The sequence below is a fragment of the Enhydra lutris genome, unplaced genomic scaffold (assembly GCF_002288905.1).
Source record: "Enhydra lutris kenyoni isolate GAN:26980312 unplaced genomic scaffold, ASM228890v2 scaffoldscaffold41, whole genome shotgun sequence".
Classification (NCBI taxonomy): domain Eukaryota; kingdom Metazoa; phylum Chordata; class Mammalia; order Carnivora; family Mustelidae; genus Enhydra; species Enhydra lutris.
In genome coordinates this window covers 4,011,573-4,030,071 of record NW_019154125.1, presented here as the reverse complement: position 1 = coordinate 4,030,071, position 18,499 = coordinate 4,011,573, and the positions used below count along the sequence as shown (strand labels likewise).

Genomic DNA, 18,499 nt, shown 5'->3' with positions numbered 1-18,499 from the left:
ATGTAATTTTTTAATAAAAATTATAATGTAAAGTTAGCTTCCCAATGCCAAGTCAAAATTAAATATGTTCTCTAAAGAACTTTCACAAGTGCTCTCAATTTTTTCATAGACAGAGAATCACAAGTATCAGCTCACCTGATTAGAATAATTTTCTTATAAAGAAAAACGCCCTTCATATATCCTTTCACAAAGATGCCATTGTATGATTAATGTTGAAACCCAACTAAGCTAAACAATATTTAACAAATTTTGCACCCTGTGTTTTTTTTATTTTAAATCTTAAAATTAAAAAATTATGAAACACTATAAAAAGTCATAAACTGAAAGCTATATTGACATTGTATCTTTCTTAATAAGCAAAATATTCTTTGACATAAACTATAATGGAAACATCACATTTTAACTACTGTTTTTTTAAAGTACACATGAATTATAGAATTTGGCTAGAATATTCTGATATGTAGTAAACGTAGAATTATTTCATATATAATCTGAAAAGTTCCAGGTGTAACTGACAGTGATTTTTTAAATGTAAACATTTCCTTTCCTTTGTGTAGTTGTGTTATTGTTCAATTAAAAATAGAGTCATGTATGTATGACAATTAAATATTATTCCATTTCTAATTGTCTATGTAGTCATGATAAGAATATCCAAAAACTGATGTCAGAATTACATTCTTGATTTATTTGAAAATGCAGGAAAAGTATGTAAAAACTATCAGCTATGCCTGAAATATTTCCTAAATTATTTTTGATTATCAATTGTAGCAACATGAGTAATTTCATGAAGACCTCTAGATGCTACATATAATACTTTATGGTGCACAGACTCTTTAATCAAAAGTTTCTGTTGTGTACATGTGCTGAAATAGAAATTCCCTGAGATGAACTATCTTGCTGGCCCATAGAAAAAACTCTGTAAAACTGTATTCAGATTTTAATCTGAATTATAATCTAATCTGACATTCACCCAAGATGGGTATTAATAGATTTTTATCATCAGTTGATTTGTACTAATACTTCTTTTCTGTGGACTATTTATACATTTATTACTCAACCAATGTAGTCAGATAACTTGTTGAAAATGAAACTTCAGAAACAGCTACTTTAGGAGATAATTTCAAGTATAAAAATCAGGAATCCTTTCTATGCTTTTAAGGTATACAAACATTTAACTACTTGAAAGATAAAGAAAGTGCATTTAAAAAGTCAAGAAGTTTCCCAAATATCCATGTTGCTCATGTCAGAAGAGTTTTACAATTTAAAAGATCAATCAGACAAGTGTTAATTAGCTTAAAGGATTTTTTTCTTTCATTCATATAACCAGGTAGGATCTCACTCACGTATTTGTAATTAGGAAGTCATTCACATTAAATAACTTCTTCTCACTGATTGATCTGTGAGATGCTGCTGAGATAATTTTCAGACTTCATTATAAAATTTGTCCACTCCTGAGAAATGTCCTCCATGGAGAATTCTGCACCACCATATTCCAGAGGAAGAATGTCTGGGAAATGCTGAAGTAAGCTTTGTTTGTAATTGTTCCCATGCATGTGAATCTGAAATAGCCAAGATGTTTTAGAAGATATGCCCTCAGTCTCTCACTAGATTACATATATTTCAAATGTAAAATCAACACCATAAAATAAGGTATTCTAATGACTTTCAAGATAGGAGAGCATGTATAAATGCTATGCCCTTTATTTCTCTGCTTATGTAAGAATTATACTTAAATTTCTATTGTGCTGCTTAGGAGTCTAACCATCTTGTTTTTTTTATATGTATTTGTATTTGCATATATAAGATTTATTAAAAGATATTCTGTCCTCTTTCAAAAATAGATTTTTAAAACTCTAAATAAAATCATTTTATACATTCTATTCCCTAATGTACAGGTGATTCTTAGCAAAATATCTGTTCTAGAGATGATAAAACTCTACTACCTGGTATTAGTTCATATGAATTAGAAGCATTTATCAGCGCACACAGCTATGTATATGGGGAGTATTTTACGTGGTACAGTTGATGGATAATCTTGGCTAGGACAGAATTAAGAGACAATTGTTGATGGTTGAGTACCTTAAGTTTTCAAATACTTAAACTAAAAAAAGTGACCATATGGTGCTATGAAATTAAAATAAAGACTTAGATCCGTCAACTAAAAGCACATCTTGCTAAAAATAAGTCCCTTTTTCCACCTGGTAGGGTAAACTGTTCATCTATACAGTCAATGATCATTTAAAAGCAGCTACTATATGCTAGGATATGAGAACTGAAAAATGAAAGAAACAAGTTTCCTATACTCCGGAACCTGATTTCTTCTGAAATGTTTAAAATATCATCAGCTAATGAAAATTCTATGATTTCCTCAGAAGGGGGCAAATAAAACATTCACAGGATAGTGCCAAAAAGTTGAAAGGGAGGAGAATGGCTTGATTGGGTCCCCATCTCTCTTACTTTGGCAAGTCTGTTTCATGTCAATTACCTTTCCCTGAAATACTCCACCTACCTTCTCAATTTTTAAATTTTTCTTTCTTTTTAGCTCATATTCTCCTACTCATTAGGTTCAGTTTTTTGGTTTTGTTTTTATTTGTCCAGAATACAACCCAAAATAGAAATACTTATTTTTAGATCTTTCAGAGTTAAACAAAATGTGTCAGCTATTATCAATCTACACTGAGGGAAGACTAAAATGAGCCCCCCAAAATCGACTTTTCTAAAAATACTAACATGAAAAGTGGCCTTCTTCACAGGTGTGGTTCTTCTTGAATACAGATAGAAATTCCTACTGGGTAACTCTACAAATTATCTTTTATAGAGTAATGTAGAAAAGTGGTTGCCATTCTTGGGAATTTAAATTTTATTTTTAATACTTGAAAAATCCTAAGAGATATTAGATATTCACCTGAAATAAGGCTCCACAAGCTTTGCTTTAATTAATGTGACATTAAGTCACATACCTTGGGTACTGTGGTTTTCAGTTATGCATGTCTAATTTAAATACATTTTTTATTTGCACAGATAATACATTCATATAGCTATAAACCAAAACAAGATAAAAGATAAACAATGAAATGCCTTGGTCCCTACTCAAAACTCATCAACACCTCTACTCTATTACATATAGTTAGGTTGCTTTCTTGGATATCCATTCAATGCAAATATAACTAGAGATTCTAACTTCTCCTCTTTTTATACATAAGGTAGCATACCATAAAAACTGTTCTTCCTTTTTTTATTTCATTTTACAAGCCATCATGAAAATCTTACTGTATTCCATTGTGTTGATTTATCTGTTTATTTAACAAGTTCCCTAATGACGAACATGGTGGTTTCTAGTCTTTTGCTGCAATGAATCCTCTTGTTCTGTAATTTTTGTTTACGTGCTTGTATAGCCCTGGGATAAAATCCCAGAAGTGCAAAAGCTGTAATTTGGTAACTATTAGCACACTGCCCTTTATAGGGAATAGACCGTTTTGCACTTTCACCTCAATGAATGAGAGGTTGTTTCCCCCCACAGCCTAACTTAATTTTTCAAAATTAAAAAGGAATTTTAATTTATAAAAATGGTTTGTTAGATAAATACTTAAAACATTGGGGAGGGGAGGTAATAATTCAATTCTTAAATAAGAAGGATTGGAACATTTGGTACAGAAGAATAATGACTTGAATATGTTTTACTTACCCGTTCCTTAATTTTTTCGGTCAGGAATGGTTTAATCATGGAAAAGACAGCATGGAAAATTATTGGCTCATTTATCAAATGGATACCACGAACTTTTAATGGAAAGGAATCCTTTTGAAAATAAAGAAAAAAATTGCTAATAACATAGCATAAATCAATATATATTCCTATTGACCAGTCCCTTCTCTAAACACTTGCTACACTTAGTGCAGTACCTAAAGTGGGATTTTATTTTCAGAATTATTTATTCCATCAACACAATAGCCTACTTTGCAGTTCACAGTCACAAGATTAAGGAAAGATCTCTAAAAAAAGTTTTCACCTTATAGCTTAGGCAAACTATTTTAAGAAACACTTGCATCTTTGTAAGTAAAACACAGAAAATATATTCTCCAATCACATATAAATGTTCTTTCAAAGAACCAATGAGTCATTTGCACATTTATATTTAACAAATTTCCCCTAATTTTTATTTTGAGTAAAAAATTAAAATTTCATGGAAGCTGAAGGAATAGTAAACACACACTTTTAAACTTTTAGGCACAGGTATAGGTCTGTCACATCAAAGTAATATTGCTTTATTTAGAAACTTTAAAAAGTTAAGAGTTTAAAAAAAAAGCACATCATCAAAAGTTTTCTTATCCAAAATGTGTTAACATACAGATTTCTCCTGCCAAATTTCTTTCATGCAAAATTCTTTTTTTTCCCCCTATGCATAGCTTTTACAGATGTGTTATCAATTTGGAGATTATCTTTCCAGGTTCTTTCTATGAATAATTTTATTTTAAACATAACTGCCAATATGCTTTCTAAATAATTTTCATCCTGTTTTGTTTCAGTAACATAATACAATTTTTGTACATACCATGAGTTTTATTTGTTTAATTGACAGAGAGATAGAGAGCACAAGTAAGCACAACTGCAGGCAGAGGGAGAGAGAGAAGCAGGCTCTCTGCTGAGCAGGGAGCCCGATGTGGGGCTCAATCCCAGGACCCTGGAATCATGACCTGAGCTGAAGGCAGCCGTTTAACCAACTAAGCCACCCAGTCGCCTCCATATCATAAGTTTTAATATTATTGTGATAATCTATCAAATGGATATACCATAATTTTCCTATTTCTGGACAAATAAGCTATTTCTAATTTTCATCTATAAAAATTGATGCTATAAGTAACCATATTTATCTGAGCCAATTGTGGTTATAAACACAACTCTTACACACTCAGATGACCTGACCTGAATTCTTGATTCACTACAAAATGTGTGTGTTTGGGCATTGCTATGTCATCCCTCTGACATAGTTAATCTGTAAAATGGAAAAAATAATAGCCATAGGCTTGTTTGGCCATTAAATGGTAATGCACTTGAGATACTTAGTGAAGTACCTGGCCCATAGTCAGCTACTATTGTCATTATATATGAAGTCTTTACTGTGTTTCAGATTATTCGCTGGTTAGGTCCCTGAAAGTAGATCTGGATCACTACTGGATCAAAGATGATGGTCATCTTAAAAAAACCTTTTAATTTCTGAAAGAACTGTATGAATTTATACCTACCAAGAATGTAACATTTTATTGTACCATAGCTATAAATATTGTTTTGAGTCAATCTTTTAATTTAGGAAGAAAATTTAAGTAATAGAAAGAGAAAGTTACCATGTTATTATTTAAATGCATAAATTATTTGGCTACTAATTTTGAACATATTTTCAGTTTCTTGCAACATTCTTTCTTTTATGAATTAATAATACTTTACTTTCTCAACAATTATGATATGATCTCTCTGATATGAGGCAGGGTGGAGGGGTTGTCGGGGATAGGGAAGGAAAAAATGAAACAAGATGGGATCAGGGAGGGAGACAAACCATGAGAGATTCTTAATCTCACAAAACAGAGGGTTACTGGGGCGAGGGAGTAGGGAGAGGATGGTTGGGTTATGGACATTGGGGAGGGTATGTGCTATGGTGAGTGCTGTGAGTTGTGTAAGACTGATGATTCCCAGACCTGTACACCTGAAGCAAATAATACATATATTAATTTAAAAAAAAAAACACTTTACTTTCTCTTAGCATTACTGAATTCTGTGTATCATTTTAAAATTATTTAATTTTCTAATGTATTATTCTCTTGCTTTGTTGAATATATAACTAAATTTAAATCTACTATTTGGAATTAGTATCCCAAAGAGTTAAAATATACACTTACTGTAAGAACAGCAGCAATCTTCTTGGCTACGGATGGGGTAATTTGAAAAGCATGAGAAAACTGCCAGCCTTCTAGATCAAAGATAGCCTTGATACCATTCCGCTGAGTTTCTACCTCCTGTACAATAAGCTCGGATGTGATTAGACTTACACGAAAAACATCATAAGCTGTGAAAACTTTTGGGTCCCATTGTGCTAAAAAAAAAAAAATTTAAACATAACATATCTCAGTATAGTGTAAAGATTCAGGAAGATTTACAATGGGAAACTAACTCTTTTGAGACTTAAAAGATCAGTAGAAATAAAAACATGTACAAAGATCATGGATTAAATAATGGGTTAAATTGGTGGTCCAAAAACATGTTCCTGCTTTTCCCTCCATCCTCAGATCCCTAGCGAAGAACAGATTTGTAAGAGCATCAGGGAGAAGAGATTGAATGTAGACTGGATTTGATTGCCAGATGAAGCTATAGCCCAAAACATTCAGGAGAGGGTTGTGGCTAAAGATGAAAATGTCCCCAGGTATGCTCCCAGCTCAGAGGTGTTAGAAATGGGAAAAGTAGGGGCTTTTGGATGATAAAGGATTATAAAGAGTAACTAGGGCCCTATAGTAACCAAAGAGGTTGCTAAGGGAAATGGTTGAAGAACAAATGGGCATGCTCATGTGTCAGACACCCCTCCATGGCAGTAGCACATAGCTGCCATGTCTGTACAGGCCAGAACAGTAAGTGTGGGCTTTGGAAAAGAGCCAGGGAAGCACTCCCATAGCGGCCCATACCCAGGAGAAACAACAAAAGATTAATGACATTCCTGTCGTCTCCCCTCCCCCCACCATCCCTGGAGAGGCCAGGGCAAGCAGAAATGACAGGAATGGACAGGCAAACAGGTGATCTTAAAAGAAGATACACATGCACTAAGTATTATAACATTTTAAAAATTACAAAGAAGTGGGGAATCGCACTCAACAAAGGCGCTAAAACCTAAGAGAACAGTTAATACAGCAAGAGACATTAAAAAGAAGCAAAATAGTTTCAATGAGGGAAGAAAAAGGTAATGTAGGCTATTATTATAAGAACTGGTTATTATTTAAAAGAATCAGTTGAGATTTTGGAAATAAAAAGATGATAATTCAAGCAAATCTCAGTCAATGGGACAAACCCAGAAAAAAACATAACCCATGATTGCGTAATGGTTTGGAATACCAAGCTGAGGAATTCTCTGAAAAGAGCCAGGAGTTGGTAAGTATGCATCAAAAGACTCATGCAGCTAGAGACATGTAGAAACCAGAGTTTCAACATCCAAATAATTAGAGTTCTGAAAGGTAATAATGCAGAGAATAGGGAAGAGGGGAAAGAGGAATAACAGTAGAGAAAAATGTTCCAGAGCTGAAAAAAAATGCAAGTCTTCATGCTGGAGATTCCAAGGAGTGCCTAAGAAGACAATGTGAAAGGGGGAGAAAAAAAAAGATTCATGATTAAGTAATGGTAGTTTCAAAATACCAAAGTTTCTGGCTTGGACAACTGGGTAGAATGGTGGTACCACTTACTGAGATAGGAAACAGTGGAAGAGAAATGTTTTGGGAGGAAAAGATTATAAGTAGTTTTGGACATGTAAAAATGGTGACTGAGAGGTATCCAGTTGGACACAGTTGGAATAGGGTGCTGCTCGTATGGATCCCTGGGGACAGGAGATGGTGGGGTGAAGACAGAAATCTGAGTGTTGTTTGTGCTTGTACGACAGCCTGCGACTGGGATTATTTTAGATCTATATAGAAAGTAGCATGAGAAGAGGAAGCTGAGACCAGTGCGGGAAAGAATTTCAGAATTGTAATGGTGGTAGAACAGGTGATGCCGACAAAGGAGACTCTGACCCTTAATAGATTTAAATGTTGTTGGGGAGTGTCTACCAGTAAGGAAAAAATTGAACAAAGAAAAGAATCAGAAGTATTCCCAGAATCAGAAGTATTCCCAGAAAGGCACAATGGGTTTGCCCTTTGCTTTTTAAGAGCATCAGCTGCCTGGTAAAAATTTGAGTAATCAATTCATGGATAACACAGCTCAAATATACTATACTACTTCAGACCTTGGCAGAAAGCTACAATGGTGAAAAATATGAACAGAACAATTGAAAATCTGCAGTCAAGAAAATAGTTACTGGCCTAAATTCCTGAGCTCACCAACATAGTTGTCTAGACGTGTGCTGTCTGATGGGGTAGCCATTAGCCATGTGTAGCTATTGAAATTTAAACTAATTAACATTAAATAAAATTAAAAATTCAGTTTCTTAGTTGCAAAAGCCACATTTCAAGTGCTCAACAGCCACATATAACTAATGGCTATTGGAGAACAGTTTCATCATCATGGAAAATTCTATTGGATAGCACTGGTCTAGACTCTAAGCTCCTTTAAGGCAAAAGAAAAACATGCCTTAACTTCTTAATTCCTTTTCCAGCATCTGTGTAATATTTATTGAGTGCTTATCATACATCAGGTAATGCTCTTATTTCATGTGTATCCCACGATGTAATGCTCACAGCAACCCTATGAGATAGGTTTTTACTATGCCTGTTTGATAGAAGAGAAACTGGGGTTACAGGTACATAGCTGCCCATGTAGCTAGAACAGAGCAGAGCTGCAGTTCCAACCCAGGTGTAGAACTTGTATTCCTAAGAACTAAGCCAGAGTCAAAGCTTAAGACTCACTGTTAAATGTTATTTTTGCTGCTGCAGTATAATAGTCTCAAAAGGCATAAAATTATATCCTCTGGCTTGTAGGCAAATAATGGCAAAAACTGAGTTTCACCTTGTGTTGTCCTGATGGACCAGAGAAAAAGGCTCTGTGCATTTTCTCTCTGCTTTCACTGCAGAGATGGTACCTAGGGAAAGGTGGTTATGCTAACATTCCACTGGGAACCTCTACCACAGATTTCCTTTTTTTAGTTTTGCCCATTAATTCAATCACATTTAGAAAATTAATGAATCTTTATCCTACCCTTTCCTTTTACTCCTAAACCTCTTCTGAGTTTTCCCTTTTCATCCTAGAATAATATCTTATTCTACATAACACACAGGAAATTTGCTGCATGCCCTTCTGTTCTGACCATCACTAACCTATGTGTTTTCTTTTTTCTTTTATTTAAGATTTTATTTATTTGACAGAGAGAGAGAAAGCACAAGCAGGGGGAGTGGCAGGCAGAGGGAGAGGGAGAAGCAGGCTCTCTGCCAATCAAGAAGTCTAATGTGGAGCTCGATCTCTGGACCCTGGGATCATGACCAGAGCTGAAGGCAGAAGCGTAACCTACTGAGCCACCCAGGCACCCCAACCTACATGTTTTCTTGATTTTAAAATCTCTTTTAGTTAAAGGGTATACTTAAATGTTAATATACCACAAGAAACCCTCTCTCTAAGCAATAGAAGACAATTGATGCAGTGTTAAGATATGTATGTATTTATTTATTTACTTATTCATAAAGCTTTTATTTTTAAATAATCTCTATACCCAATGTGGGGCTCAAACTCACAACCCTGAGATCAAGAATCACACATTCCACTGTCTGAGCTGGCCAGGTGCCCCCAGTGTTAAGGAATTTATGATCAAAGGAGCACGCTTGCTCTTTCACTGTCCAGGTATCACTTTTACTTCTTAACTTGCCCCAGGTAATTTATGAACAAGCTTGAAAAAACTCCAGCCAGCCAGTACAGAGCCAGGACACTTGCAGAAAGAGTCCCCTGATGGTTTTAGTTTTATGTTCCTGGAAACTTCCAGTAGCCCAGATAAAATATAAGATGCCCTGTTACAGCTGAATTTCAGATAAACAACAAATAATTTTTTAGTATGTATGGGGCATACTTACACTGAAAAATTATACCCTGTTTATCTGAAATTCAGATTCAAGCTGGACATACCATATTGTCATACAATCTATGTTTACATAGATACTATCTTTCCTTGGGCCACTCCTCCTCTAAAGAACTTGGGGAACCTCGTTCATCATCCTGGAAGACTGATAGGGCAACGAAAGGATAGGGCAGACGTTGTGTTGTCTGTTTTATGGACAATGACTTCATGACTGACCTAATTATACTTGACACATAAGCTGAAGCAAACAACAGGAATCATTCTACTTGGTCTTCTGGTACCCTAAAGAAATAAATGCGGAGCCTTCTTACAAGGTCATAAACAGTTGAGTTAGAGGCATGTATCTTATCTATAATCAGGTAGGAAAAGCAAGTCTATAAATATTCTAAAGCTCCCTAGAATATTTACAGATGTAAATTTACATCTTTGTAAATTTACAAAGATAGTTATCTTTGTCCTTTCTGCTAGGCCACAAGAGGATGCTGGGAGCAGCGTGAATTCTTCTTCATTACAAGCCATTTTTAATCACACTCAGGCCGAGGGAAGGGGCAGTCACCAACCTATAGGAAACACTAGGAAGGCCTGATGGTGAAAAGAGGAAGCTGTGACAAGAGGGGTATGTGGAATACAGTGTCTTCGACACTACCCAGGGATGCCGCTTTCCCACTGGACCTTCCCCCATTCCAGAGAATGAGCCCCTGGCTCCTCAGCCCTGGGTCTTATCCAACTAGCCATCACTCACTCCAGAAATATTTACTAAATACCTACCATGTGCTAGGTCCTGGTTTCAGTGTTAGGATACAGTGAACAGAACAGACAAAATCCATGCTCTCGTGGAGCTTGTGTTATTATGGTTCAGAATTCTTATTGGTTTCCTACTAAGCATTTTCTAAACACTTCACCTTGATCTTTTTCACCTCCCCCCCCGCCCCCGAGTATTTCTCTACTTTGTTTTCTTTCTCTCTTATTTTATACAGCTGACTGTGTGGAAGAATGGAAGCAAGATTTTCATTGGTTTCTAATTTTCTCACAATTGCCATTTTATTTTTTTAAGGGACATTATAATCTAAATTAAATCTAAGTTAAAACCTGAAAAGCCAAATTCTTAAATATGGACTCCTAGACCTTTCAATATGGCATCCAAAAAAAAGAAAGAAAAAGGAAAGCAGCGCTGTATATGACTTACCAATTCTGTAAATCAGAACTTTGCTGCCAGTGGGGTCTCTGGCTCGCAGGACTCCAAGATAACCAGCCTTCAGAAGACCAAGAATACTTCGAGGGCATAGATCTGCACTTATTTCTGGGCATTCTGCTCTCCACTTATAATAGTTTTTCAGTAACTGGAAAATAAAATAAAAATTGTCTACATAGGGCATACATGGTAAGCACTTATAAAAATGGAAGCAAAGCTCTGGCATTACGAAGGGCCCTTACCATCCGTTATGTCAGGATTTTAATCTGGGGTATTTTTCTTTTTCTTTTTTTTTTTTTTTAGTTGTAAAATCTTAAGTTCCCTTCAGCAAGGATCTCAGGTGCTAAGACTTCATCACAAATTCAAAGCTGAGTAATTTTGATTTGCCCCCCATGGTTGGTAGTCTCCAAAGATAGCAACCAATAATACCTCCCCTCCTGGTAGACACATGCCATTCGTCCCGTTACAGATGGGATCCAGTTGATTCCTCCCCTCAGAATCTGGGCCAGCCTTACCTTTTGCTTCAGCAGAAGTGACACTTTGCTAGTGTAGGAAGGCTGAGACTTTCTGGGTTTGCTTTTGGGGACCCAGAAACCACCTAAGAATAAGATTACTAATTAGTCTGTGTGGAAAGAGGCACTGGACAACCAGAGCCCATCTTAGTCTGGTCTCTGCCAAGTTCCCTTCTGATGCAATGTGGATCACAGATGAGCCATCCCCACTCAGCCCTGACCAAATGAAAGAATCACAGACAAATAAATAGTTGTGGTTTAAGCCACTAAATTTGGGGGTGATTTGTTACTCGCTAATAGAAAACGGAAACATCCACCTTTAGTCCGTTCTGAAATAAGGAAAAATAGAAATCAAACGAATTAGCGCTACAAATATTTTTGGAGCATCTACAATGTTCTATACACTGGGTAGGCACTTGGGTTATAGCCATGAGCAGAATAAAATGCCTGCTCTCATTGGGGCTGACCCGCTGGTGACAACTGGGTCACCCAGGCCATGTTACGTAATGAAAAGTTAAATCACCAGGCTTCTTCGTCAGAAAAGCCTTGACTCTACTACGTATCACCTGTGTGATGTTGGGTAAATATTTAACTCCTTTGTGTCTTATTTCCCCCCTATCTGCCTTGTGGGGTTAAGCATAAAGCATCCCTGGGCATAATGAGTGGTAGTTACCACTGCTATTGCTGTAATAGGAAGGTTATTTGGATTTATTGCTCATCTGTGTATCTTAGCGCAGGTTTATGTTGAGGAGAACTTGAATTTTTTTTGGTTTCATTTTCTTTCCTACAAAAAAGATCTAAATCAAAGGTGCAAAAGAACGTCTCTGTACCATTGCTATACTTTCTACTAATAGGAAAACAACAGAAATCAACTTTGTTAGTTGTGGTATGCATTCCGAGTGGAACAGTATGCCCGGATAGTAGGTCTTGGTAAAGTATGGTCTGAAGGAATCCTGTTGTCTTTTCATTCTAAAAGAACCACCAATAATGGTTACTCTGCATTTACAAGTAATACAGATATTGCCAGTATCTTGGAGAATACTAAAATCAAATTATGCATTTAAAGTCTATTATGGTTTAATTTTCCTCTTCAAAATATTTAGCATTCTCAATTTTTGTAACATGACAATATGTTTGAGGGTTTTTTTGTTTTGTTTTAAAGATTTATTTAATTATTTTGAGAGAGAGAGCATAAGCAAGAGGGAAGGGCAGAGGGAGAAGGAAAGAGAATCTCCAGCAAACTCCACACTAAGGGCAGAGCCTGAGGGAGTCCTCCATCTCACAATCCTGAGATAAAGACCTGAGCTGAAACCAGTGTCAGACGCTTAACCGACAATGCCATCCAGGTGCCCCAACAATATGTCTATTTTGAGTTCAAAGAGGTCTACTAGTGGGGCGCCTGGGTGGCTCAGTGGGTTAAGCCTCTGCCTTCGGCTCAGGTCATGGTCCCAGGGTCCTGGGATCGAGCCCTGGGATCGAGCCCCGTATCAGGCTCTCTGCTCAGTAGGGAGCCTGCTTCCTCTTCTCTCTCTCTCTCTCTCTCTCTCTCTCTCTGTCTACTTGTAATCTCTGCTTGTCAAATAAATAAATAAAATCTTAAAAAAAAAAGAGGTCTACTAGCAATGGGGAATGGAAGTTTAGATGAAAGGAAGGGACAAATTTCATATTTGAGACTCACTGAAATAAACATGACAGGTGTAATCACAAAGTAGTAATGACCTGGAGGAGAAACTACAAATACAAATTTTAAAAGGCAAGCAGAGGGTGAAATTCCAAACGTGGGACACTGGTAATGGCCTGAAGAAAGAGAAAAGCTGACTGGACTGGAGGAGCAGCGACACCATGGTGCACAGAAGGGAGGAAAAAGTTATTTGTGCCACCTGCCCCCTCTCCTCTCTCTCTCTCCCCAATGTTGTCTTTCTAAATTTCTCTATCTCTGTTTTTCTCCCTCTCATTTCTTCATTTAATAAACTTCTCTGAACTCTTTTTAAAAAGAGAATGTTGCCATGGGTTAAATAAAACTGCAAGGTAGGAAAGAAAAAAGTCCCTATATTAGCCAACAAAGAAATAATTGGTGACCTAAATAGCAATTTCCAAAAGGAGAAAGAACAAAAGGCACATTGTAGATTCTGATATATTCATTCTACTCTATGAGTATCTCCTCCTCCTCCTGTCTTAGAGTGCATCAGAATAAGTGTTAAAAGAATGTTACAGTGCTCATTACTTTGATAGTTCCCTCAGATATGAAAAGTCTTTTTAATTCAAGCAAAACGCTAGAAGCAGCGTATTAGCTCTTATATAAAAGTGACGATTTTAATTTCCCATGGAATCATACAAGTCGGAGCTTCATTAAAAGGGATCTTTTAGGTGACAAGCGGGGTCCTAAGCTTATTCATCTCTGCAGAATGCTGGGCACCCAGGAGATAGGTACAAGTATTGAATGAAAGAATAAACTAACGCATGAGTAAACCAGTCAAATTCACATACTTGAAAAACTGACTTTTTCTTAAAGATGCACAAATCACTCTACCGCCTTTGACATTTAACTTTCGCAAATTGAAATACCTAAACCTGGATCTTTGATCATTACATTTCTGCAGGCAAATAAACTCAAAATTCGGCTGACATAAATAAGTTATATAAATGACATAAATTGCTACTGAGCAATTCTCAAATCATCAAAAGTCCACAACTACAAAAAAAATTGGCAGCAAGGGAACATTCTTTACTGGAAGGCACCTGTTTTTGCCATAGTTAGGAATAAATAAATGTAAAAAGTTAGGATTTGTTTTAACTATGCTTTGTAATAGAGTCAGTTTCTTCTCACATTTTTCATGTACTTTCAAACGAAATAGCAACTATAGCTGTGCTGCCTTTACAGGGTTTAATGGCGCCATTTCAATTCCTTCTCACAACCAGTCTGAGAGGTAACGATTGTTACTCCATTTTACGGATAAGACTACTAAAGCTCAGAGAAGTTACACATTTGTTTAAGGGCAGTAACTCTCAGGAGCAGGGTCACTGGGACTGACAGGTGATATGATCAATTTTACACTGAAACTGACACAGTCACTGAAACTGACATGTGATACGATAAATTTTACAAAAGAAGCTACAGGAAGAGTCAGATTTTTTAAAGCTTCCAAGACTTCAGGGAAACCGTAAAAATAATTAAAGGATTAAAAAAACAAAAATCAAAAAACTCGCCACATGGAGCAAAAACATAGGGAACTGAACTAGTCACTTATAAAAGACAGATATTTACAGGAATCTGTAGGACACACTGAGGTTAACATTGGCAGTTTTATGTTCATTGTTTTGAATGGAAGAAGCAAGTACAGTATACTTGTGAGAACAGGCTTTGCACAGTTCAACCTAAGTTCAAATCCCTCCTTTACCACTTATTACCTGATTTTGGACTAGAAACCGCATCTCAGTTTCTTCTAAAACGAGATAATAATTAGCTAATCCACACAAACACTATTTACCCAATAATTGGTGCTCTATAAACTTTTAGAATCATAAAAACTTCATTAATTCACTATAACTTCAAATACAAAAACTAGAATAATGAGAAATTGCATTGTAACTGAGAGGCTTATCAAGCTTTCTTCACATACTAAATCTATAGGGCTTTTCTATTATAAATAAGGGAGTTTGAGTTGAATTATCTGCCTTTATGGAGGAAATTGAAAAAAAAAAGTTTCACACTCTAAGCCTTTCCTTTTCCTTTCCACTTGGCAGGAAAGTAAGGCAAAGAGTTCACAGACAGAAACTTGATCCCTATCCAGGGGATTTAGACAGTCTTGCTAGCCAATTCCTCAAGGGCATGGTGAAATGAAAACAATTCAGGAAAACAAAGAATACAGAAAACAATACATATATAACAGTTTCTGGAGGTAAATTTTATTTCTTCTTGTGTTTAAACATTTCTTTTGAAAAGCAGCTAAAATGAAAGCAGCAAATCACACACTTTTTTTATTATTAGTGATCTCTACGCATTAATATGTTTCATTTAAACTGCACTCCTCATAGGACCTAAGATTGTCTTTATATTCAGCAGTTGCTGAGTAAATATTAGTTTATTACCCATGATGCTGGGATACCTGAGTAACCATTTGACAAAACAAAAACAAAGCCAGATTCCTATTTCATTCCTAACATCAAAATAAATCTCAGTAGGTTAGCAACTCCAACATTCAAAAGAGAAGTCATAAATTACTAGAGAAAATTTTGGAGAGGAGAAAAGCTTTTAAAACAATCAGAAACCATCAAAGAACAAGCTAATCGATATATGTGATTACATAAAAATATTTAAATTCTGCACAGAAAAATAAACAGTACAAACAATGTCAAAAGATATCAAACTAGGGCAAGGTCTTATTTAATACATAAAGATACTTAATGAATAAAAATGTATATGTATATTTTTGTGAACAAAATGCAAGAAAATTAACAAATGGTAAAAACAGCTAACTGGAAAATAATTTAAATTTATTTGAAAAATATGGAAGATGATTAATCTCACTTATAATTAAACAATTAAACAAATGCATATTGTAATGAGAACCAATTTCTTGCCAAACGGGTTGACACAGATCATAAGGTTTGATAGTACAGTGTAGGTGATAATATGGAGAAAAAGGCACCATTTTGTAATACAAAAGTGATAAAATTAGTGCAAACACTTTGAAGGAGAGTTATATTCATCACCCCTGAAAATGCATACCTCACTTCATCCAGGAACTTCACAGGTTGAACTTATAAGGATATAATACTATTTTTTGCACAAAGACAAATGTATACATACTACAATATCTAGTCAGTAATAGAAGAAGCCCCACTTGTTTTGTTTACTGTATCTTGCGTACTGCCAGGCAAATTTTAAGAGTTCAAAAAATAATCATTGAACGAAGGAATGAACAGCATATATGGGCATTGCCATTGGTGAGGATAACTCTTCTATCTAATAATGGGGGACTGGTTAATACATTTTGATATAATAAATCCACACACTGGAATAGTACACACACACCCCAAAAAGAATAAGATGTATGCCCACATACTGAACTAAGCCCATCTCTATGATAAATTAGGTAAAAACAAAAAACAGATAAATAAGGCCAAATGTAAAACACATACATATGCTTGTGTGAACACAGACTAATCTAGAAAGATCAACAGGTACAGTAATTGCTTCTGGGTAGATGACCAGCAAAATGAAGGTTTGGGGTGGGGAACTTCTCTCCTTTATTAAGTTCTTTTAGAAATTTACTTTGCACCCTTTACTGTTTATGATTTTTTTAATCACTCACGCTCTTCATTTTTTTGATTAAAAATCAGTTAACGGGCGCCTGGGTGGCTCAGTGGGTTAATAAGCCTCTGCCTTCAGCTCGGGTCATGATCTCAGGGTCCTGGGATCGAGCCCCGAATAGGGCTCTCTGCTTGGCAGGGAGCCTGCTTTCTCCTCTCTCTCTCTCTGTCTGCCTCTCTGCCTACTTGTGATCTCTCTCTGTCAAATAAATAAATAAAATATTTAAAAAAAATCAGTTAACAGCATCAACAAAACTCAAACTAGGTCATGTTGCTCTTCTGCACTATTCTACTTCCCCTGCCTCCCACCTCCTAATATGACACTGAGTAAGCCAGTTGGCAGAAGGGCTAGATCAGGTTCAATGGCTGAGTGCTTACTATATATATCGTCAGGCTCTGTGCTGGGTTTGCCTTGTTCTGTTAAATTGGTGAATGCTCAAGCCTCGAAATCAGTGCGGTAGGTAGGCTTTTTCACCATTACTTAACAGAACAGGATGCTCAGCCCAAAGGGACAGGTACTCAAGGTTACATCCCTCTTTTTTGATTCCTGTCTTCCCACCGCCCCTTCTTCAACCATCTGTACCATACCTGGAAACACAAAAGAACCATCTCGTCTCACACCTTTGCACTCAAAATATTCTGGACCGCTTCACCGTCCCGACACTTACGTTTTATTCTTAACAATGGCACTATTTCGCTAGAATTTGGCTTCAGGGCTTCAGTTTTTCTGGCAACTCCGTTTTCCCCACCACACGTGGAGTGATCTGCTACGACTTGATAAATCTGGGTTTCCTACTTCGCAGCTGTCACTTTGTTTCATATCACTGGCTTTGGGCCAGGGACAGGAAAAGGGATCCTCCGCTCCCCACCCCCAAACTGGATAGGTTCGGGAGATCCCTCTAGAGCACAGTTCCAGTGTTTGGGGTCAACTGGGCCGTCACCCCAGAGCGCTCCAGCTTTTTCCAGGTTTCGCGTTTCCATGACTCAGAGAAACTGGAAGGACCGGCGCGGGATTTCTCAGAACACTTGCAGCCACCGCCCACCGCCCGGTGCGTTAGGGGCGCGCACCCTCCCCAGGTTCGGCAGGCAACTCGGCATTTCCCAGAGGTCTGGCCATGCCTCTGGTCCCCAGCCCTGCCGGCGCGCGGGGAAAATGCTGCGGGAAAGCGCGCTTACCCGCCAGGCCAGGTCGAGGTCGAAGTCCCGGGCGCGCAGGAACCGCAGCAGGAAGGAGTCGGTGAGTGGCAGAGGCGTCGGCGGAGCGCCCGCCGCCCGCGCCCGGCGCCGCAGCTCCACCAGGCTGGGCTGCAGCAGCGGGGAGTGGTCGGGCAGCGCGCTGAGCTGCAGCCCCGCCGCCGTTCCCGGCCGCATCTCTGCCATGCCCGTCCCGCGCTGTCGGCCGCCCTCATCGGGGCGCCGGGGAAAAGCGGGGACTCCGCGCCACCCTCCGGCCCCTCCTCCGGCGGAGGCTGCCCAGCGCACACCCCCGCTCCCGCCCCGCCGGGCCGCGACCCGCCTCTCACACCCGCGAGTGGGTGGGCGGGCGCCTGAAGCCACGTGGGATCCCCACGGTGCTACTCCTTCTGGAGACCCTGGGTGGTTAAGCCGAGCCTTTCTCCGGTTGAGGGAAGTCCTGGTGTTCACTGCCAAGGGGAAGATGTCAGAAAGTTTGTTTGCCTACACTGATAGAGATTAGTTGGGGCATTTTTCACACACACACACACACACACACACAC

The 18,499-nt window shown here is 37.6% G+C and overlaps 1 protein-coding gene across 1 annotated transcript; it reads right to left on the bottom strand.

Annotated features, from left to right (window-relative positions):
* Positions 1-23: 23 nt before the first annotated feature.
* LOC111155442 (alpha tocopherol transfer protein) lies at positions 24-18,152 on the bottom strand. Its single transcript, XM_022515600.1, has 5 exons — positions 17,940-18,152; positions 10,933-11,086; positions 5,890-6,083; positions 3,686-3,796; positions 24-1,559 (listed from the first exon to the last, which is right to left on the bottom strand). The coding sequence occupies exons 1-5, from the start codon at positions 18,141-18,143 to the stop codon at positions 1,386-1,388; spliced, it is 837 nt and encodes a 278-aa protein (XP_022371308.1). The 5' UTR covers positions 18,144-18,152; the 3' UTR covers positions 24-1,385.
* Positions 18,153-18,499: the final 347 nt, after the last annotated feature.